We start from the raw sequence: 23,493 nt of genomic DNA, 5'->3' as shown, positions 1-23,493 counted from the left end.
AGGGTAGTCCTTTTACTGTATGTAATTTTCTGAATTTGTATACCATATATAACTTCACCATCTACCGAGAACTTTATAAATGAAATAATAAAACTGGTTCTTTTTCATAAGCAAACCTCAGGAAACTAATCTTCACAGGTTAGTGATAATAAAATTTTTGTGATCATGTTTCATATTTCAAAATTATTTTTTGAATAATGCTACTTTACCTTAATACATTGTCTTTTCTGATGAGCTTTTTTAATGTTAAACTTCAGATTGTGTGGTTTATTATGATGTAATTTTTTATGCTTTATTTTAAATATGCGCTTTAATTGTACCTTCAGTCTTTTATCTGTACTTTTTTTGTGTGGAGAGAAATAGTTTTTTGTTATCTTCTAATTTGTTGGCAAGCAGGAGTGGTTTAAATTGTAAAATGTTGAACAAAGAAAATTATTTATTACATAGTACGTTAAGTAATTATGCATTTAGATATATTTATTTAATTTGTCTTAATTTTGTATTTTTTTAACTAATATTTATTAAAAAAGTGAAAAGTTTATATCATTTTCTGTTATACAGCTAAAGTTCTTCCAAACACAATAAACTGTCAGTGATAGTATTGATAAAATCATATAACACTATGGCCTCTCAGCTTTTTTGGTATCGTGACTTTTATATTTCGTGGAATAGAACAGAAAACTTTGACATAATGTAATGATTCTTAAATTAGTTGAATTCTTCTTAAGTGCTGATTCTGAGAGAAAAAAAAATGTTTTTAAAAAATAAAAGAGCAGTTTTATGTCTTCGTAGCATGTATTTATATATTAAAGAAAAGAAAATTGAACATTTCTCTGATAAAAGGGAGCTTGTTAAATTATAGACTCTGGCTTTCCTATGCCGTTATCTCTTGATAAATTATCACTTGTAACAGCTAATTTAACATAATATAAAAGTGAAGATTTAAAATTGATATAACAAAACAAAATTGGAAAAAAAAATCAAAAAAATAAGTAAATAAATAAAATAGGATTCAACTGAAGCTTATAAATTAAAAATAATTCAAGGCCAGCTCTACTAATTTGTAAAATCATTACCAACTTACAGTAATGCCAACAGAGTAATTTCACTAAATGTGCTAATCTATTGAAAATTAACTCAAAACCTGGAGGAATTTTTTCCCCCTAGCTGTCACTTAAAATTCCTAACTAAAGTAAAACCATTTATCTTACTAATTTCTGACTAATTCAAATAGATTTATTATCTAACTCCATTCATGTTGATGGGCCAATTGGAGTGCTGATTAAATGTCCTTCAGGCATTCATTCAATCAGAACAGCTTTCTATCTTCTTAACTTCTCTTTTATTTACTTCATCAGTTTCATATTTCTGTAGTGAGAAGGTGAAGCAAAATATGGGGGGAAATGCAGGGGTAAACTATAGCTCAGCTGTTAGTAAAAATTCTAAAAATTTTGCAGATTATATTTCTTCTGCTATTTAACTTCTAAGTTAACTTCCAGCTTATGGATGTAAAATTCTGTACAAGAAGGATGGCTTTCCAGTTCATTACGCACACAAATTTTTGCCAGCTTCTAATGTTTCTAATTTTGAATTGGAAATATTTTGAATGAAAAGAATCAAAGTACAAAATGAGAGGGTCATTTTGGAATTATAATCAAGAAAATGGCAGTTATTTATGTCATTTTAGGGAACTATAAAATTTCAGTGCCAAGCCTGTAACGCTCGGAAGGTTAAAAAAAGTCAAAAGCATAATCAACACTATTCATTATTACTTTTCTGTTTGAGGGTGGTTTTCTTTCTTCCCCCCCCTCCCATTTGCATTCTTATAATTTTATGATTGTCATAATTTTAAGAAATCATTTTCATCAATATTTTCACTATTGCATTGTGTAAATATTTAATAATGATTCTTTACTTAACCAGGAACATTTTTATTGTATTTTTAAGTGTATGATTACTTGATTTTTTTTTTTTTTTTTTCTCCTAGTGTTTGAAATTTAAAAGATGTTTCAAATTGGGTCATCTGAAAAGTTCTACTGTTTTTTTATGATAAATCCGAAGGAACTGTAGAAAAACATAAGAAAATTTATTGTATCATATAAGCACCATTTTATTCTATGACGTTTTGCCATCTCTTTGGCAGTTGAAAAATTTCTTTTTAAAAAATGTCATTAGATTTATTCTTGAAGAAGTTATCGTGCTATCTGACTCTCTCCAGGAAAGTAAACTGCAGCCCATTCAAAGAGTTAAAATAACCTAAATCCAATGTGCAAGCTTTGATATATATGGATATATGGCAGAGTAACACAGAATATCCCGTCCACTCGTAATTAAGTTTTTGTTTTGGCATTAATTGTAAAGTGAGATGGAGCATTCTCATAATGGATGGTAACACTTGGAAGATTGGGTAGCCCTGAATACTTTGCTTAAATTTCTGTTTTTAAAATTTGTTGTCTGTTATGATGGCAATAATTCATGATGTACTTTTCCTTTGAAATCCCACCATATCCAGTTTTACTTTTTGGGGGGTGCAGTCCTCTCTTGATGTTACTAAAGAAGGTTGTTTTTATTTACACCATGATCTTTTTCTATCAAGTATTGTATAATATCCATTTCTCATCTCCAATAATGAGCCACTTCAAAAAAAAAAAAAAAACTTCTTTATTCTTTTACCAAAGAATCACATTATTTTCAGAGGATGGTAATCCAGAGGGGGAATAATCTTCAAGGCTGAAACCTCCATGCTCAAACCAACTTTGAACTGTGTCATCAGAAACAGCAATTTGTTTATGTACAGAAAAATTTCATGAGCAGGCTGATTAGCATTTTCTTTTTAAAAGAAAAGAACAGATTATGGTAAAAATTAACTTTTGGGTTCTCAATTTTTAGCACTGTACTGAAATAAAAATAATCGCACAACGCTTGCTTTATGCAACTTGAACACAAAAGCCTGTGTTTTAACATCTGCTTCATTCATTGTCACTCCTTATTAGCAGCAATAAAATAATTAGAAGAAAATTCTTCAATTTGAAAAAAAAAACCACTGAACTTTCCGGATGACCCAATAATTATAAGCAGTAGGCAGGTAATTTCCCGTTACATTTTCCATTATGTGTGTCTTTATTATTTAATAAATTTGGATACAGTAATATTAGTCATCCAATTTAAACAGAATTTAATAGTCATGTATCTTCCAAGGATGGGTTATAATTATTCCTTCTTCGGATTTTTCAAAAGATGGAATAAAAATACTACAAACTTAACATGATAAAAAAAAGAGAGATCAAACTCATACAAAAATATATGTTTTTATATTTACTGTAGCAAAATTTAAAATTTCATAATATAAAAAAAATGTAATTGTGGTAGACATTAAAAAAGTAGGAATATGCATAAGAAGCACAATCAGTCATATCAGTTATTCAAAATGAAATTGCACATTTATCATTGTTAAACAGAATTTACTCAGAATTGGTTAATGGCTTCATATGGCTGCCTGAATTAGTCAAATATGTGTATTTAAAAAATGAGGTCCTTGGTTAGATCCCTAGCCAAATGCCAGATATTCATATAAGGGCTCTTTTTAATGTTCAACTATTAATGCTTCAAAAAAGAAAATAAATATGGTCTGTTCCCAACAACCTATTGAATCACCAATGCCTGTACACTCAAGTTTCTATTCATTCTGCCTTTTAATCGCCACTTTTACACTCAAGTTTCTATTCATTTTGCCTTTTAATCGCCACTTTTTCACTGTTTCTATTCATTCTCAGGAACTAATGTATTCTGAAACATGACACTTAAATGTAATGTGTGGGGGGTGGAGGAGATTAACTGATTATATTAAAACATAAGCTGTTGAACTATCAAAATTAAGGACAATGATGTAAATATAATGTAATTAGCTGATACATATAAATTCTTAGAGGGGCTGCTTTGTTACCAACATTAGGGTTACTGTTATCTGCGTTGCACTAGAAAGCAATATGGAGAGTATATTTCAATTAAACACATTTTACAGTAATAGAAACGATAACAATGATTATTTTTAATATGAATCAGGTTTTCATGATATGGTGGATAAAATAAAATGCTAGATTATCAGGACTTTTTTATACTTTTTTATGTAATTATATGTAATGCATCTTGTTTTAAGTAATGAATATCACTGACTTAAAACTTATAATTTTGATATGAATTTGAATATATGTCTAAGAAATTGTATAATTGTAGATGATTCAGTATCCATTCCAAGTTTTTGTGAAGATGTTGACAATGCTGTTGCTGCTCTTGCAATAGCACAACGAATTCCATCCTGGTCAGTTTCTTCTAATGCATCTCATGGTAGTGAAAAAAGTCAACATCGAAGTAGAAGTGAAACTTTAACAATGTCAGCAGGTAGCTAGAATTTTAATGGTCATAAACAAACGTTTTTCTTAGTGCAAGAATTAATAATTTTCGCTCTTTCATCAAATTTTTCTTGTCGATCAAAATAAACTTCTTGTTCTTAGTGGAATGCAGTATAATTAAAATTATTTTAATTTCATTCTTATGTACTGGTTTAGTATATTGTACTGCAGTAAAACCATTTGCTTTATATTTTTTCAGTTTAAATGTTTAAAATTTAATCTGTTTGTGGCATATTTTAAAAGTTTTATTTTTGCTCATGAAATATAAAAGTTATGCATAATTTATAGTTTTCGAATATTGTCCAATTTTTGCATATACTGTCTTGTTCTGTACACAGTGAATGAAAGTGATATTTGAGATCTTTATTATTGACTTCTTTGCTGTCTCATCAGTAGCACCAGGTACAAGTGGAACTATTCTGAAATCTCAGGAGAAGTATTGCAAAAGAATGATTGCTTCGGGGTGAATGGCTCAGAAGTTCTTGCAGAGTAGTAGTTAACCTTTTGTTGCCATAAATAATTTATATTGTATAGTATAATTGTTCTTTAAACACATCTTTTGAAAGTCTGCTCATTTCTGTGCTTCAGATATTTTAATGATTTGAGTGAAAGAGGCTTAAAATTGTCAGTAGTTTCTGCAGTTAATGGTATGGACAGCTGAAGTGGGCCTTAGCATCTCAACCCATTTTTCTTAATTGCTGCCATTTAAAACTGATCCGTGAATAAAGATCCAGGTGGTTTTTATTCTGTCCCTGAATAATAATTCATTTACCGGATGGTAAATTTTGTAAGATTTGCGAAAGTATAGTTTAGTAGTTGCAAGCTGTGCAATTCACTTTTTGAACTTAATTTTTTCAGCTTCTTATAGCTCAGAAATTTCTCTGTTTCTTTTGTTTAACAGTTTGGAATCTTTCCTTTATTTGTGTGTATAACTTACAGTACCATGTAATATGCATGTACAACCCAATGTCTCATTTCATCAGTGATACAGGGTTCGTAGTGGTCCTTATAAGTGCTTATAAGTCCTTATATTTGAAAATAAAATATAAAGGCCCTTATAGGTGCTTACTTTTTCTTTAAAGCCCTTATTTTTTTGTTTTTAGTGCTTATTTTTTGCTTTCAGTGCTTTTTTTTTTTAAATGAAAGCGCAATTTTTCCCCGTACCAAAGCCGAAACTAAATAAACAACTTTTCTTCCTAATATGGAATGTCAGGTGGTGAATCCCCCTTTTTCTGCATTAACATAACCTTTGGTCTGCACGGAGAGTACAGACAGGTGCCCGTCGTTCTGTTGGTCAAAGAATTGCGAAAGCAGTTGAAAATTCCGGTATATTCGGCATTCTTTTCCTCCCACCCAAATACTACACACGTTTGAATTTCTATCAAGATCTTAATAATTTGCATTCTAGTTCCGCTTGGTCAGTTCATATTCGTGTTTATTATGATCGTTATGCTTATATTATGAGCATGTGTATGGATGTTTATAATAACATAGTTGCAGTAACTGCTAAAGTATAGTAAACTTCCAAAAATGGTTGTGTTTTAACACAGATTAGCTTTCTAAGGAATAATATTCGGAATGGCTTAAATAAAGGGAAAGTAATTTAAAAGTCAAAATAATTTCATTTCTTTGGCCAATACATTATACAGTATGAATGTTGGGAGGTTCTCCCCTTTTTCCGCAAAATCTCGAATATTGAAACTTTTATAGTTCGCTGCAAAACAAGCAACGGACTTTTTATTATTATTATTATTATTATTATTATTATTATTATTATTATTATTACTTTCCGATCTAGATTGAATAGGACTAAAAGTTCTGCGGTCTACCAACCCAAGCGAAGAATGATTCTATTCCGGAAATTTAGCGCAGTTTGTTGAAAATCAGAATGAAAAACACCCCAGATTGTTAAGTCTCTTTCTTTTCCTTTCTTTATTCTTTATTCTCCCAATATCGGCGGCTGTTGAATCCGATTGCATAATATCATGTAGGGAAGAATTACTGTGCACGTATTGCGCAATAACGTTTGCGATATTTTGCAGAGATAATTAATTTTGATGTTCGGTCCCAGATTTGTTTATGAACACTTAAAAGAGTTTTCCTGTGCTTGCAGAACAGAATATTTTTCTGTTATATCGAAATGTCAAAAGCATTTATTTAGCAGAAAAATCTAAAGAACGGCTACAGTCTATCCAACTCCGCTTCTCTTTTTCAAGTTACGCTCCGCTGTCCGAATATTCGCCAATTTTCAAGTATGCGGGTATGTAAGCTTTTACTGTTAAATGATGACTGCATGAAGCAAATTTCTGTCTTCTGATTTCAGAAATGTTCCTCTTTTTTATTTAAATTACTTTGCTTGCAATATCTGTTAAGGGAAAACTGATATACGATGAAAATTTAGAAAATGTTCAGAATTTAGATTTAAATTAGTTAAATATCAATAAGAGTAGAAAAATAAATTGTATTTATTATTAAGTTCCAAGCGAATAGAATAAATATGCCTTATTATTATTTATTTCCTCTATTTTGAACTGAAATTTCATCATTAAATCTTGTAATATAGTTTAGTTCTGCATAGTTTTTTTTTTTTTTCCTCTCATTGTAAACTAGTTCTGTAAATTGGACTGTTATTTCAAATTTAAAAAAAAAATTATTATTTTCCATGGTTGAGGTAATGCTTATTCTCTCGTAATAAATACTGCATTTCTCATATTTTAAATTACGAGTCTAATTTTTAAGGTTATGCAGTTGTGTATAATGCAATTAAACGGGTGCTTATTTTTTTTCTTAAAATGTGCTTGAAAAGTGCTTATAGGTGCTTATTTTTTTAACTAAAATGTGGCTATGAACCCTGGTGATACTAGCAGTGAAATTATTTTTCTCTGTAATACTTACTATATCTATAATAGTAACATTTGATTTAATATTTACAACTTTGCTATAATGCTGCATTACTATTTTTGTCTAAAGCATTCAAGGATCTCACTTCTGAGGCAAGTCATTGTGGTTTAGGTTTTTATATCCAAGTTTTGTAGCAAAATTTATATTGACCATATCTTGAATTGTAATTAAGTTATGTGTGTGCTGTAAATTGTGATACATGTGAAGATTCAAATAGTACATTATTCCGCAATGATCAGTCATATATGTTATTATTATTATTTAGTATTGCATGATTGCACAAGTCTTTGCCCCTTTTAAAAATAAAACAAAAGTAACCACGTGTGAAGAAAATAACTTTTCTTAATTTATAATATAATCACCAGAATTTTCTAAAATAATCTGCCAGTGTTTGATAATTTTGTGGATTCCTAGCTTCATAGAAATCTCTGGTTTTGTTACAAAAAAGATTGTAAGGAAGATTTTTGACAATTACCATAGAACCATGCATCTTGCTATTCAAACTACTCTGCATACAGTGAAACAGATACAAATCTGAAGCAACAAGGTCTGTAGAATATGAAAGATGTTTGAGAATTTCCCATTTTAACATCTTCATTTTTCTTAATTTTGCTTGGGTTATGTGCAGTTTGATATACCAGGATAAATGATACCTTTATAGATCAATAAAAACCTGATAGGTGATTTTTCTCCATTTTCCTTACTGAACTTGACATAGTACGTATTTGCAAGGATTTGTTTCACAGGTAAGGAGAATCTTGAAAAAAAGGGTATTTCCTGCAGTATCACCAAACAGACAGCAGCACTTTCACTGGATATAAAGCAATTCTTGCCATGCATTCTAGCTCCTTTCCCATCGTTTATTATTATCCAAGATCCACATTTCATTACCTGCTATAATTTGAGCCATAAATGTTCTTTTTCATAATGAACTGAATGCAAACAAATGACTGAGAATATGTAGTCCGGCTTATCCGTTTATGCCAAAAAGTTTGCACCAAAGCTCAGAAATTAACCTTCCTGGTTCCTTTAAATAGCAAAATACTGACAAACTTCCAATTTTCATCCTCTTAGTTATATCTTTAGTTGTAAATCTTTGAATATTTTGTGCTACATTAATGCGCACTGTCACAAGCTAACCTGAGAGTGTTTTATCTTTTAAGATAAATTACTATTTGAAAATCTGCCAACTACTTTTTAATTATTCTGAGAGCTGAAGTATGATCCAGATACTGCCCTGTTTTTCTTGCCAGTCATTCTTTTCTGAAACTGATATAACATAAAATCACAAAAAAATAACTTCATAACTTGACAAAAATCCTTTCAAGCACAAATTGACAAAGTTCAGTGCCTATTAAAAAAGGTCCTTATCTTGCTACCATCTGGCTGTAAAATGAAGACCAATGTGCCTTGTGCATATATTTGTACCAGCTCTGAAAATCAGGTATGAACTTTTGCAACCATCCATTATATTGCATTTAGTTATTTTATTTATTTTTTATCATAGATGAACTGAGAGAGGCTTTGTTGTGTGTAATGCAAAAAAAGGAAGAATTTGAAGAAAAAAATAGGTAATTATTCGTAATACATTTTTCTTATCCTTCTGACCAAATCAGTTTTCATATTTTCTTAGAAACAATGCATTTTATCTTCTGCATTTAGACAGAGGTTTAAAAAAATATCTTCTTTATATACAGTAGTTCATGAGCTAATGGAAAAGGGTAATTAAAAAATAAAGAAAGGGCAAAGGTGTGTGAAAACTGAATTTCATTATCTTTTGCAAGCTCATAGCGTACAACATATTTATATGGATTGTTTGCTTTATGATATTTTTATTTTATACCAGTTTACAAGGAATAAAATAATAAAGTTATTAAAATTTGGGGGAAATCTTTTTTACCAAAAAATATTAGGTTCACTGAAAAAATATAAGTTTTTCTTAAATTCCATTAGAATTTATTAAAACTCATGACTTTGAGTTGTTTCACAACTAAAGCTACAATTTGAATAAAGAATTTAGAAAATCTTCCATTTAATAGGGAATTTGGATTTCCTGCAATTTGCTATAAGAAAAAAATGCATTCCAGCCTATGAAAAATTATTTATGGTTACCATTACACTTATGTAAGCAGAAAGTTTAAATCAATTTTTTTTAAATGCTCATTTTTTTCGTATTCTTTATGTTATTGACTATCTGGCATTCAACTAACTGGAAAGCTCAAGTAATCAGAATATTTTAGAATATTGGAAACTCCTCCCCCCCCCAAAAAAAAAGTTAATCAAATGAAAGATTTGCAAAGCTATTATGACGTATGTTTACGAACACTATCACCAAATACTGAGATTTTGCACTAGCATTGGATAAGTATACAATCCTGAGATCTCCAGCTTTATTTCATATAAACCCAATTAATTCTCAATAAGCCACTTTTGATTTGTGAAAAAGGAACTTAAATTAACGGTTATTTATTCATTTTCCTTTGCGCTTCGAAAACATGGTTGAAATTTTTTACCTTCCTTCTACAGAAAAGTATGCAGTGAAGTATTTTAAAAGTTACAATGTCTTGATGTCAAGAAAAGTGTGCACTAATGGGCACAATATAGCTTTGTTTGAAAATGGATAAACAATAGTAATGAAACAAGAATATTTTTAAGCGTTCGTATGCTATATCTGTAACTTGTATCTGTTGACTATCTAAGTAAAAATCTGTTCCTTTAAACTTTTCACAAACCGATTGATACAAGTTTGAGAGCATCTCCACCAACTTTTACAGTCGACAGGATTTTGTTATTAGATAAGATATTGTACTTTTATAAATTTAAAGCCTGTGGCATACATTTATGTCTGAAATTCTTCCCCCCCCCAATCTTGCTTAATTTTTAATGTAAGCTTTTGGTATTCAAATTGATAATAAATAAGATGAATCTCATTGTATAGTTTTATACAGAAAATTGTTTCCATTTATGTAGCTTTTCTACATGTGAATTACATTTTATTATGCTCAACTATATAGAATTTTCACATATTCAACATTCAGTATTTTGTTAACTTTATAATCAAGCTTTTTCTGTATTTCTGATCTCTTATTGTTAGTATGTTTAGCGCCATGCATAAACTGTTATAGAAAAAATTAAATCTGTATTAAATTTATCTGGGCATGTATCTTTTGCAGTGCTTTACGTTGTTTGCTGGAAAGAGAGATGGAAATGGCTGCAGGCTTAAGAGCAGAATTAGAAGATCAAAAGCGGAATTCCGAAGAAAAAATTGAGCGTTTAGAATTAAAAATTCAAACTGTTACCCGGTAAATATTATCCCTCTATAACTTAAATATAAAGAGAAATTGTTTAGTTTGAAATGTCTGAAAGATTCGTTTATATATTTGCATATTTCTAGGGAGAATGAATTGTTGAAACATCAGCTGAAAAAATATATCGCTGCTGTTCAGATGTTGAAACATGATAGTGGGAAAGTACATGAATGTAAGTTTGTTGGTTGCATTATTAGCAAAGGTGAAATGAAATCTGTATTATAAGGCATTATGATATGTATAAAGTTTGAAAATGTGTTACTTTCTCAGTTATTTATTATCCAATGATAATTTGAATCAAATTTTATTTGAGAGAATTATGAAAATAACTTAGTTCCTACCTTGCTAAGTAAATAAAAATCAAAATTTGGACCTAGATTACTTACATGCTAATAATTTACATGTAGAATAGAAGAACCTTAGCAGGATTACTATTAATTGAGAATTGAGCAGTTAAAAAAAAGTTTAAATGGCCTTTATTTTAGTAGAATGTGTCTGTGTTGTGTCTTATTTCACTTGTCTCACAAGCCCATGAAATTCATTGTGGCAAAGAGTGCAAGATTGCAACTCTCATTGGCAATAGCCTTGACAGTACGACTTTGCTCTATTTTGCCCCCAATTTTGATGGAGAGCAAACGGAGGGACAGGTCTGGGGAGTCCCCACCTCTTTTCCCCTTCCACTAACCTCTTGGGAGGACTTTCAGCTCGCCACTTATTTAGAGCGTTCCAATACTGCACATTTACAAACATCCATGTCTTCTCTGAGATTCGAACCCAGTCCCTTCATTTTGGCAGTCAGATTCACTAACAACTATCCTGGTTGGGTGGCAGAATACAGTTGTTACATATTGAATACGTTGCACTATTAACATCTCATGTAATGAACTCAGATTATATATGTGGGTGTCTTTCTACTTTACTTTAAGAATGACACCAATGTTAAGATTTAGTATTTTAATAAAAAAAAAAAAAAAGAAAAAGAAAAAAAGAAACATAGAAAGATGAAAAGAAGTAAAATAAGATTTAGCTCCATAGCATAGGGTGGCATCACAATAGTGGTAATCCTCACACCAAATGGGTTTGAAAGTCTCTTAACTACCACGTAATAGTTTTTAGGATCCGTTCGCTACGTTGCCGTCACAGCATCTCACACACAGAAGTGGAGAAGTCAATTCACACAGCTTCGAGAATCGTCTAGCTGCTGATGCGGTTGCCAGGTGCAGGAAGGAGGAAGGTTGAGTTGTAGGAGCGCATTACCACATGGCCATTCTGCCTTGCCAGGCGTCCTCGCCTGGGGGTTGATCTGAAAAGAAAGAAAGAAAAAATAAAGCAGAGAAAGTGAAAAAAAAAATCAATGTCCAGATGGCGAATGTTAGGTTTGTGCACCACCAGTTCATCTTATCATCACAGGTTGACATCATAATGGTGTAATCATGGCATATCTTTTGTACTTCATAACAATCAGAGGGATGAACTGTCTCATAAGGACCGAATAATTTGGGATGAAGTTTAAGTCCAAGTTTCAGTTCAAGTCGAAGATTCAGTCCAAGTGGAAGTTTCAGTTTAGGCTGGATTGTCATTTGGTGTCCAAGTTTATATTTGCAGGGAGGTTTGCGACGTTTCGTATACTGTCGTATATGTGCTTGCTGTAAACGGAGGGGTTCCGTTGAGCTTCAATGCATAATGCAGCTTTTTCACCATCATGCTGTGTCAGCAATTTCATTGTCTTTGAAGTTTGTTTAAATTTTCTTCGTTTATACTTCCAGGCTTTCTTCTTGCATTCTTTTGGGCGTGAAGCAGATAAAGTGTATGAAACAGTATTTTTTCTTCCAAATATTTCAGCATTCTTTTTTGCCTCAGAAGCTTCAACTGGAATGTCAGAGACAAATTGTTTCCTTAGATTAGTTTTCTGTTCATTGGGAATTTCTGCACTTTTAGCAGGTGTTTTCTCGTTTGCTTGATCAGCACATCCTTGTTCAAATTGATTCCGTTTATTTTTCACAGTTTCTTCAGTATTCTGAATGTTTGGATCATTATCGACATCATCATCATTAGTCTCATGACTATCATCAGCATCATCGTCGTTGTCATCAACATCAACTTCATTGACATGATCTTCATCAACAACAGCACCGTCATCTGTATCAACATCATTATCACCATTAGCGTTTTGATTGTCGTCATCATCAATATCATGATCTTGATCCATGTCGTCGTCTGCGTCATCACCATCTTCATCAACATCATCGTCATGAGCTCCATGATTGGTATCAGCATCATCTTTGTCATCGTGATCAACCAAATCCAAATTGTCATCATCTAAATCCAATTCTGAATCGTCATGTGCAGCATCATCATTTTTCTTAATTGTTTTCTTCAACTGAATTTCATTTTCTGTTATTTTCTGAAAATCTTCCATAGCAGTGTTAACTTCGTGTGGGTTGTGAGGAGTAATGATATGTTGAACTTCTTCGAGAATTTCCGATTTTGAGATGTGTGAAAGATCAGGTGGAAATGTGTAATCATGAGTAACATTAGCAACGTTAACAAAAATTTGATCATTATTATTGTTGCATAAATGAATACAAATGTAAATCGAGTTTGTTGCAAAAAGTCTATTCCAATAATGGCATCAAGAGGAATCATATAGTTTTTTACTACATGGATTTTAGCAGGTAAAATAGTGTTTTCAATTTGAATGTAGTCCTGAAAGAATCCAATACTTTGAACTGTGTCTCGGCCAAGTCCTGAAAACATAGTTCTGGAGGGATGCAATGGTGGAGAACCAATTTTGCGGTATGTTTTCTCCGTAATAAGTGTTGCTTGTGAACCAGTGTCATAGAGAGCAGTTAACTGAGTTCCTTTAAGTTGAATATCAACATGCATAGGATGTTTAGAAAAATTTTTAGAAGAAAGTGCATTTACAGTACTATCAGATGTAGAATAATTAGGAGCAGATTCCGTGGTCGAACTACTAGAACGTTTGGGACAGTTGGAATGAACGTGACCATAATTTTGGCAGCCATAACAGAATTTGCCATTAGATTTATTAGGACAAGTATTGCTTTTGTGACTTTTTAAACCACAAGAATAACAAACTGGTTGAGTGTCTGATGTACGTTTAGCATCAATTTTAACATTGGGAAAGGAATTTGGAAATTTCTTTGGAGTATTTTGCTTCAAATTTTTTGAATCGTTAAAGAGTTTTTCATAAATTTTCAGTTTTTCTTTAAATTCAGGAATGGATTTACAACCATATAAAATTATTTTGTTGTTGGATGAATCAGGAATACCGTGAATAACATACTCAATCAAAGAAGAATCATCCAGAGAACCTTTGTGTGCGAGGTCTCTCATAGCTAAAAAATATTCTTGTAAGGTTTCAAATGGTTTCATGTGACGAGATTCCATTATTTTATGTAATTGAAGGCTATTAATTTTTTCCGAAAATTCATCTAATAAATGGTGTTTTAATTGCTCCCATTTAGTAATTCCACGAATTGGTCGTATTAATGTTAAAGCTGGACCTGTAAGACATTTTTTAACAAAAATTACTTGGTGTACAGGATTCGTGATTTCATAGAGATTAAAAATATCTTCTATGTCAGAAATAAACGTTTTGACGCTATAATTATCCCGAGAGGAAAAGGATTTGATCAAATCAACAATGTCCTTTAAGCCAGAACATTGAAACGGAACAGTTTGTGTTTGTGAAAGCAATAAATTTCCAGGCCCGCTTTCAAGAGAGATTTTTGTCTGCATTTGTTTACATAACGATTCATCTGGAACGTGATTAATGTTTGTTTGGGCGACGCTACGCGTGGAGGGTGAACTTTGCACCAAAGCGTCTTCTTCAAGGTCGCTGTAGTCAGCGGAATCTGATTTTAATAACGATACATCAGCTAGATTCGTAAGAATATTGTTAGCACAGTTTTCAATATCGGTGGAAAATTCTAAATATAGTAAGTTACATATGGCAATTAAATCTATGAGAGAAAATTCTTTGAGAATTTTTTGTTTCATATCTTCAAAATTAAATGGTTTGAGAAAACCAGAAAAATTGCGTAACCTAGCACGATTCTGCCGATCACCATCTGAGCCAAAAACTAAACGATGTAAAAGCTTGATATGCTTAATACTGGCGGTTTTTAATGACTGTGCAATGCTGGGATAATCATTAAGTGTAGCCATTATTTATCAGTTTCGTTTTTACCAAATATGAAATTCACAAAATATGTATGTTTCGATTTCATCAAATGTTATTCATCTCTGGTTTCAGAAATTAGTATACCAAAATATACTCTTAATTTTTCGTATTCTTCAAAATAATATTAATTCTTGTTAGTATATTACACAATAACTATGATGTTAAAACACTCAAAAATCATAAATGAAATTGTGAACATATGATTCAAACAAATGGTAAAATATATCGTCAAACAAATCTTCTTATAAGAGTATGTTAAGAATGAAAAATAGAATTCCACGTTAAAATATGATATCAAAATTAATAACTTAAAATAATATTCTACAGTCCTTGTAAAATATAGGCATCACAAAAAACGAAACCGAAAATAATTCTTCAAAGTAACTTTTTTTTTTTAATATATCACAATTCTGTAAATAATCAGTAATGTATTTCCATCAAAATCAAATACCTTTAGTTTATTCAATTAAACTTCATCAAAACTGTTTGATTAATTATCATCAACATCAAATTCGAAAACGGAAGTGTTAATTCTTCAAAGTAATAATCATTCAAAAATAAATGAATTTTCATCAACATCAAATGCCTTTCGCTTCATCAAATAAACTTCATAAAAATGCGTCATCAAATATTCATAATAACTTGAACGAATATTACTTCCTCATTAGTATTACTTCATCAAATAAAATTAGCTCTACTTACATGCTAACGAATCACAACAATGGGAATCTTGCGATATTATTCCACAGTAGTCCATCATTAAGAGCTATACTCGGTATGTTATGTGGTAGTCTAGGGGATTTAGAAAATTGAAGGGAAGAACAGATTTTAGTTCAAGGAGTCGAAAGAGTTCGCGTCTTTCTACTTTACTTTAAGAATGACAGCAATGTTAAGATTTAGTATTTTAATAAAAAAAAAAAAAAAAAAAGAAACATAGAAAGATGAAAAGAAGTAAAATAAAATTTAGCTCCATAGCATAGGGTGGCATCACAATAGTGGTAATCCTCACACCAAATGGGTTTGAAAGTCTCTTAACTACCACGTAATAGTTTTTAGGATCCGTTCGCCACGTTGTCATCGCAGCATCTCACACGCAGAAGTGGAGAAGTCAATTCATCACACAGCTTCGAGAATCATCTAGCTGCTGATGCGGTTGCCAGGTGCAGGAAGGAGGAAGGTTGAGTTGTAGGAGCGCATTACCACATATATACATGAAAGATAAGGTTTAATTTGTTTTAGTTTCTATTTAGATGGTGTTTAAACATAGGCAGTGCATCTATACATATACGAAGACAACGTGCAAGGAAGTGAGCTAATAAATGTATATCTTAATTATGTGTTACCACTGAAGAAATGCAAGCCCTTCTTGAACAGGAACATGAGAAAGCTCAGAATGAAGTTGCTTCTTCTGAAGAGAAGGATAACAGAAAGAGCACATGCCTGCTGCAATCATTAGTGACCTTGTAATCAAGTGGGAAAAGATGCAAGCCACAACGAAGCAGCGACATCCCAATCAAGCTAGCAGCCACCATATTCTAATTAATTTTACATTGCCATTCAAGTGAGGAGAGTGGCAGATTTATTCAGTGACTATGCTATGCACTACTTTCAAACCATCCTGTAGAAAAGGGAGAAGCTATCCATTTTTAAACATTATTTTAAACTTGGGCCTATTAAAAAAAATGAAGGCAGGTGAATCTTTCAACTATAATGAAAGACTAAGAATTTATCACTTTAAGCTGAACTAAAAATGCTAAATTAATAAGTAAATCTTTGGCTTTTCTTTAAAATTTTCTGACAATTGTGAAATAACTTTTTAGATCAATATTGAAACTAGACCTAGATTTTAGACCAGTCTCAGAAGCAGATTAGAATTATTTCCTCAAAACGTAGTTGAAATTGTGCATTATGAATGACTTCTTGAAATTAACTGCATTTGTTATACAAGGCACTTCTGTGTTCTAACATGTATGAAAGTGGGAATATTTTTAGAACCTCTAAATTTTAAATTGTTTGTCAAGTAATGCTACAGTTGTCTAAATTAAGTCATTGTTTTATAAATACTATAAAATATTTTTGTTATTTTTCACTGAGAGAAGCATAAATAAATCTAATTAATTAATTATGAGGTAACTTTCTGTATAAAATCAGCAGGGGGTGAAAAATATATTAAGAGTGAAGCAAAATGATTTTTCACTAACTGTTACTAGCATAAGAAAAATTGACAAAAATGATGAATTTTAGTGATGATGATTGATAAAATTAAAAAATGAAAAGTTTTTTAAATGTTGATTACCAGTTTTTTAAATGTTGATTGTCACTTCATTATGTTTTAATCAAGCTAAAAAAATATGTGAATTGTTGATATTAAAGCATGTTAAAGCATGCAACTTAAACAGAAACTGATGCAAGTACAGTCAAAAGTCGTTAATCCGGACTCGTCGGGACTTCGGCGATTCCGTATTATCGATTTTTCCGGATTATAGATCATCACTTTAAATCTGGTAAGATTGCACGCAGAAATTATAAAATTAAAAATATGAAACTGTAATTTATGAAATAAAGAACAATTATGATCTAAAGGGTATCAAAATTTACAAGAAAAAAAGCTTAATATTTATTTGTTTACTTTATTAAACATTTAAAAGTAAGTTCTTTAAGTTGCTTCGTTTTATGTGATAATATTTTCTCTTTAATTCTATAAACAGACATAACTTCTTGTTCAGTTACAAAGTTCCGCTGTTCAAGTCGTATAATTGCTGTGTCGAGAATACCGACTAATTTGTCTATCGAAATTTTTTCGTTTTCAATAACCTCTGTTTCACTTTCTTCACTATCGGAAGCGAACTATAATGACGAGGAATTTGATTTAAATCATATCAAAGACGGAGTACATCGAGATGAAATACTACATTTAGTAAGGAATTATAAGCCAAATAAAATAAAAACATCTGCCCTGAAGATAAGGATAGTGCTGACAGATCAACTTCCAATTCATTACGCGCCGTAGCGTTCCCCCCCCCCCCCCGGCCGCAGAGCAGCGTGAAATTGATAAACAGATTTCGGAATGGTGTTAGAGAAACAAAGGATATGCCTTTATCCATTCTTTGCAGCAGTTCCACTTTTTGTTTAATGGACTTCGAAACATACTTTCGCTTTGTAGATCCTTTACATATTAGTAAATATATATCATAAATTCTATTTGACATAATCGAAAGTTTAAGCTTACTTTTATAAAATTGCTCTAACAGTCTGCAAAAACTAATAACCTGGATCCAATTCGAAGATTAAGGAACAAAGCAATCTGCAACATTAACTGAATTAGATAATTTTAGTTTAGCTTATACGGTCCATTATACATTAAACGCGCATGCATAAACGTATTATGCGCATGCGCACACCCATATTCACAGCCGTTAAGGTCTTACGAAAGTTTGTAGCTTTGAGGTCCAGATTATAGATCATTCCAGATTATGGCTGTCCGAATTAACAACTTTTGACTGTATATAAACAAAAGACCATTTTAATTTCGTATATTAAGGATGGTAATGAAAGATTTGTTTCTTGTGAATATTATATGTGCCCTTTTGTATATTTCTGACAAATAAGTAGCTGAGTTTACTGAATGGTTCATTTTTATGAGTTTATTTTATGCAAATGAGTTGGCTGGAAGGATTATTTTATGGTTTTGCTTATGTGCAGTGATGAGCTGATTTCTCTGCAATTATCTGAAATCCAAACTTAAGGAATTCAGCTTGTAATTCAATTAGGTTTTGAACTGCTTTTTACTTTGTATTTATTCATTTTTATGTGTATTTTTACAGCACAAAGTCTAAAATCTGAACAAGTCAGGACTTCAGCAATTCTAGATTTGGCATTTTTCTGGATATTAAATGACTCTAGTAAATTGGCATGTGGAAATCGTAAAATTAAAAAATGAAGTAGTGTTTTATAAAGTAATGAAGCATTATCAAAATTTACCAAAAAATCTTAATATTTTTTTGTGTTATTAAACATTTCTTTCAATGTAACTTGTTTAATTTGCTTCATTTTTTGTGTTAATATTTTCTCTTTAATTCTATAGATAAACATAATTTCTTGTTCTATTACAAAGTCCGATTGTTCAAGGTCCTGTAATTCCCTTATCGAAAATTGTCACTAAATGGTCAGTCAAAATTTTTCCATTTTGAACAACCTGTGGATTAATTTTTTTCACCATGGTTAGCAATATTTTCTGCATTTAGAATCATACTGCAGATTTTGCCATCCATTAGTTGACTGACGATTGGGGCATTATCACTGCAAAGAAAAATTCCAAGGATAGTGATTGTGATTGACTCTAGGTTGAAGATACTTGCAAAGAAATGTTTTCTGATTGAAATGTACTTTGAGGAATTTTCTAATCCTGAAATAAAAATTATGATCTTCATCTGATGAAATATGTGTGAAGACCTTTTTTTTTTTTTTTTTTTTTTTTTTTAAGCTGAGTGAACGATTTTAAGTTTTGACAAAGTTAATGGACTTTTTTTTATTACTTAAAAGGGTTATATTCTCAAAGAAAAGTAGCAAAAATGTTGAAAATTTGAAAGGTTTACTATTAACTCAAAGCAAAAACTCATTTGATAATTAGATAAATAAAAGATTTTAAAAAACATAAAAAATGTTCTTATTGTTTTATTTAATTTTTGTCTTTTTTTTAAGGTATGTTAAAGAATTTATTTTTGTAATAAATTTTTTGCAGGTGTTACAATTTCAATATAAACATGTCTTTCATACAAGCAGTACAATTTATGTATTTACTTCTGAAATTTTTTTACTTTATTTTTTAATATCAAAAAATCAAGACCCAAACTATCAAATATAGATACGATTATATAATTCATATCCAATATAGATATGCTTTCCTTAATATTTGATATTAGGAAATCGTGTAAAAGAATTTTGAATTTCATCAATGTATTTTTTTTTCCTTCTTCCAGTAACAGCTATTGTTGGTGATGTACAGCCTCCTATTCCTGAACCAAAAGTTTTTATTGATCACCAGTTTGAAGCAAATGAATATGAAAAGAAATTAGTTCAGGTTTCTTTCTTTTTTTCCTACATTACTCCTTCTGAAATATTTTTTTATTTGGGAGGGGGGTCCATGCTATGTTAATTTTTAATTATTATCCTCTTTATGTTATATCAAAAATGTATTTTGATAAATATGTATATATTTTAACTTAATTGTGATTTTTCAGATTTTCACTGTGCTGTTTTAAGAACCTAATTTTATTTTGAAGGTTGCTGAAATGCATGGAGAATTAATGGAATTTAATGAGAGATTACATCGATTATTATTACAGCGTGAAGCAGTAATTCGTAGGCTGAAAGAAGAGCTGATTGATTTAAGAGGACCTGTAAGTAACAGCTTTTTACAAGTTTAGCTATGTACTTATTCATATATTATAATAACTGATAACAAATAATGTTATATATGCATTTAACTTTACCCATTCATGAAGATTATAGTATTTTATGGAATGTGATTACAACTCAAGTCTTTATATACATAGTTGCCAACTCTCCCAATTTTTGACCGCTCTCCCGCCAAGCCGATTTACAATATATTTCTCCTGCCTTTTTCTTATTCTTAAAATTTCTCGCAATTTTTATGGAACTTGGCCTAATACTTCGTTATATGAACAAAACAAACCAAAAAAAAAAAAAGTGTTTTTGGACGTCTGAAAGCAATTGAATTTTCTCTAGATTATATCTAAAACAAAACCTTGTGAATCAGATGAGAACCTCTGCTTTGTGAGTGAGAGCATATACGTATCCAGAAACGTCGTTCTCCAGTTCTCCAATGGGCATCGAGCTCCACTGCATGTCATCTGGCATATATTAGCCAATGAGCACAAAGCAAGCTCAAGGCTGTTATTTGGATGTTCTTTAGTTATTTCGTTCATATTGTCCTGAGTTGTGTGAGTACACGTGCCTTCGGGAAATAGTTTTAGAAATTATCATCTTTTGTTATGTCTGCGAGAAAGGTGAAATACTCGTGTATGTTTCAAAAATCGTACACAGTTGACTTTTCTTCCATTATTTCCTCAAAGAAATGTAATAAATTTGTGATGTGTACCGTCTGTTGTTGCGATTTTTCGATTTAGCATGTTGTAAGGGTGGATGTTCTCAAACATGTGTGTACACAAAAGCATAAGGGCAACATGAGTTGTTTTGAAAAAAACGAAAAATTAAATTTTTCATCGGAAACAAAGGACCAAAAAGTTATTAATGCAGAATGTCTGTTCTCTGCTTTTTTACTGGAGCACAACCTGCCACTGAATGCATCATATCACGCTGCAGCTTTACTTAGAAAAATGTTTCCCAATAGTGAAATCGCTAAGATGTACTCAAGTGCAAGGACCAAAACAGCTGAAATTGTTAAAAAAATGGGTATGAAAAATAAATCTTCAGTTATTGATTGCATTAAAACAGCTTCGTTCTGCCTCTGTATGGATGGAAGCAATGATACCAATTCAAAACTGTATCCAATTGTTGTTTCTTTTTTTAATCCTTAAAGTAAGTTTTCAGAAATTGAGTGCAGTTTACTTTCTATCCCCACTTTAGAAGGACATTCGACAGGCTTTAATATAGCACAGCTAATTATTAAAACTTTAAAAGAAAATGCAGTCCCTCTGGATAATTGCTAAGCACTTGGTGCCGATAATGTACCAGTAATGGTAGGCTTGAAGACTGGTGTTGCAGGCATCTTAAGAAAGGAGAATTCAGATTTGCAGATTATAAGGTGCATCTGTCACCTCTTAAATTTAGCAGCTGAAAAAGGGGCAGCTTCTTTACCAATAAATGTGGATGAACACATTGTTGATATTTATTATTATCTTGAAAGGAGTTATAAAAGGAAGGAAAAATTGAAACAGTTCCAGCAGCTGCATAATACTGAAATTTTTAAACATAAGTGTACACGCTGGCTGTCTTTAAAGAAATGCTTATCTAGAATCCTCGATCAATGGAATCCACTTCTTGCATATTTTAAAGAAGAAGTAAATGCTTCGAGAATTAAGATAAAAGGCTGTATTGAAAGTTATAAAATACCTAAAGTAAACGGAGATGTAGTTGCTACTTCCATTGTTTAAAATATCTTCGAGAAAAATAAAGTAATTTCTGCATCATTCAGCAATTCAAGCATTTCTGATAAATGTAGTTAATATGTGTGCTTGTAAGATGGAAAATACTCTGAAATGAAAATATAAAATTAGGCAAAGCAGCAACCTTGTTGTTTTACGTAAATTATATTTAAAACTCTACCATTTTCAAGGGCGAACTGGTGCAGGTCTCACTTCATCAAGAGGGGAAAAAAAATATGTCTATATTTTTGCTTCTACAGATTTCTTTTGCTCCTTATGAAGAGGAACTTGTCCTTGTTTACACTCGAAATTGGTAAAGTCTTAACTAAAAGACATGCCGAACATGAGGCTATTGCTTTGCCTAGTTATACATGGATGTATTTGTGCATGTATGTCTATCCATACTTTTTAAAGGATATAAGAAAAATTACTTCTTAATCTTATGGTAAGAATGCTGCATTCCAGTATTGGTAACCAGCGTCAAAGCATAATACAATTTGAGATATCAACAATTTAAGTTACATACAGTTCCTTCCATTTAAGAGATATCTTGCCTAGAATTATGTCGGCTGATGTTTACTCATTCCTTTTAAGAGTCAAAACTTAATGTGAAATAACTTATATCTTAGTGTACTGTTGAGAATATAAAAAACTACTGAGTTACAATTCTACACAACTGGCTTCTTACTTCATTAGAGTAGAAAGTTTCAGCATTATATTATCATAGCATGTCATACATAGTAGTTTTGGAACATAGAACCATGTTAGCAATTTTTCTTTGTAAAATCAGTGTAGTTTTCCCTTCATTCATTTTACTATTTCATTTCTCACAAACGCTGTCATATTCTAAGGAATTCTACCATTTATATAGTCCTATTTATTACACACATAATCATATAGAAGATGTGGCTAAATGCTTTTGACCAAATATGTTTGTGATTATTCATTTTATGACCAGAGCATATATTACTGCGAAGAATCAATCTAATATCATTCATGTCAAGAGTTTCTTTGGTTGAACAAGTCAGCCAAATATTGATCCACAGCTACTGCTAGAACTCATGTGTGACTTGGTGATCAGCACCCATCACAGTTACTTTCAATGTGAAACTTGCTGATAAAGAAAAGATTTTTAAAAATGTGTAAATTAATTAAAGGTCAAATTTATTTCCTTAATTTATACATGCAAACATCTGAAATTTTATTTCTTAACATTATTTTCAAATTAATTTGTAATTAAAATGTGGTGTGTGTTTCATGTTTATTCATAATTTAGGCAGAAATATAGTAACTTAATTAATCTATTTTTATTTTTCCAGCTTCCAGATGATAATCAGACTTCTGATGATGACATAAGTATTACTTCAGATTATGATGCGTGAGTTTAACTATTAAAAAACTCAATTTGATTCAGTATATTTAGAATTTAAATGTGACCCAGACTGTCAGATTTTTCCTGCAGTAATTATTGCAGCATAGTAAGTGATGTAGATCACTGCTGTGTGTTTCCTGAAAGGGAATGGGAGCTCGATAATGTTAGA

At 31.1% G+C, this 23,493-nt stretch overlaps 1 protein-coding gene across 2 annotated transcripts in view; it reads left to right on the top strand.

The window, feature by feature from the left end:
• The window catches only part of LOC118185418 (sorting nexin-29-like), a 145,611-nt gene that overhangs the window by 95,683 nt on the left and 26,435 nt on the right, over window positions 1-23,493 (top strand). Inside the window, exons 12-19 of one of the 2 annotated variants that reach the window (XM_085817724.1) lie at window positions 112-138; window positions 4,234-4,398; window positions 8,818-8,881; window positions 10,484-10,612; window positions 10,705-10,790; window positions 19,805-19,905; window positions 20,108-20,224; window positions 23,272-23,330. In XM_085817724.1, coding sequence (XP_085673850.1) covers window positions 112-138; window positions 4,234-4,398; window positions 8,818-8,881; window positions 10,484-10,612; window positions 10,705-10,790; window positions 19,805-19,905; window positions 20,108-20,224; window positions 23,272-23,330 — 748 coding nt within the window. The remainder of the gene's footprint in view (window positions 1-111; window positions 139-4,233; window positions 4,399-8,817; window positions 8,882-10,483; window positions 10,613-10,704; window positions 10,791-19,804; window positions 19,906-20,107; window positions 20,225-23,271; window positions 23,331-23,493) is intronic. The other variant, XM_085817725.1, reaches the window with a different exon arrangement.

This window comes from Stegodyphus dumicola, chromosome 5, assembly GCF_044657685.1.
Source record: "Stegodyphus dumicola isolate Sdum_Otavi_A_Nest chromosome 5, ASM4465768v1".
NCBI lineage: Eukaryota > Metazoa > Arthropoda > Arachnida > Araneae > Eresidae > Stegodyphus > Stegodyphus dumicola.
This window is presented reverse-complemented; position numbering and strand designations above follow the sequence as displayed.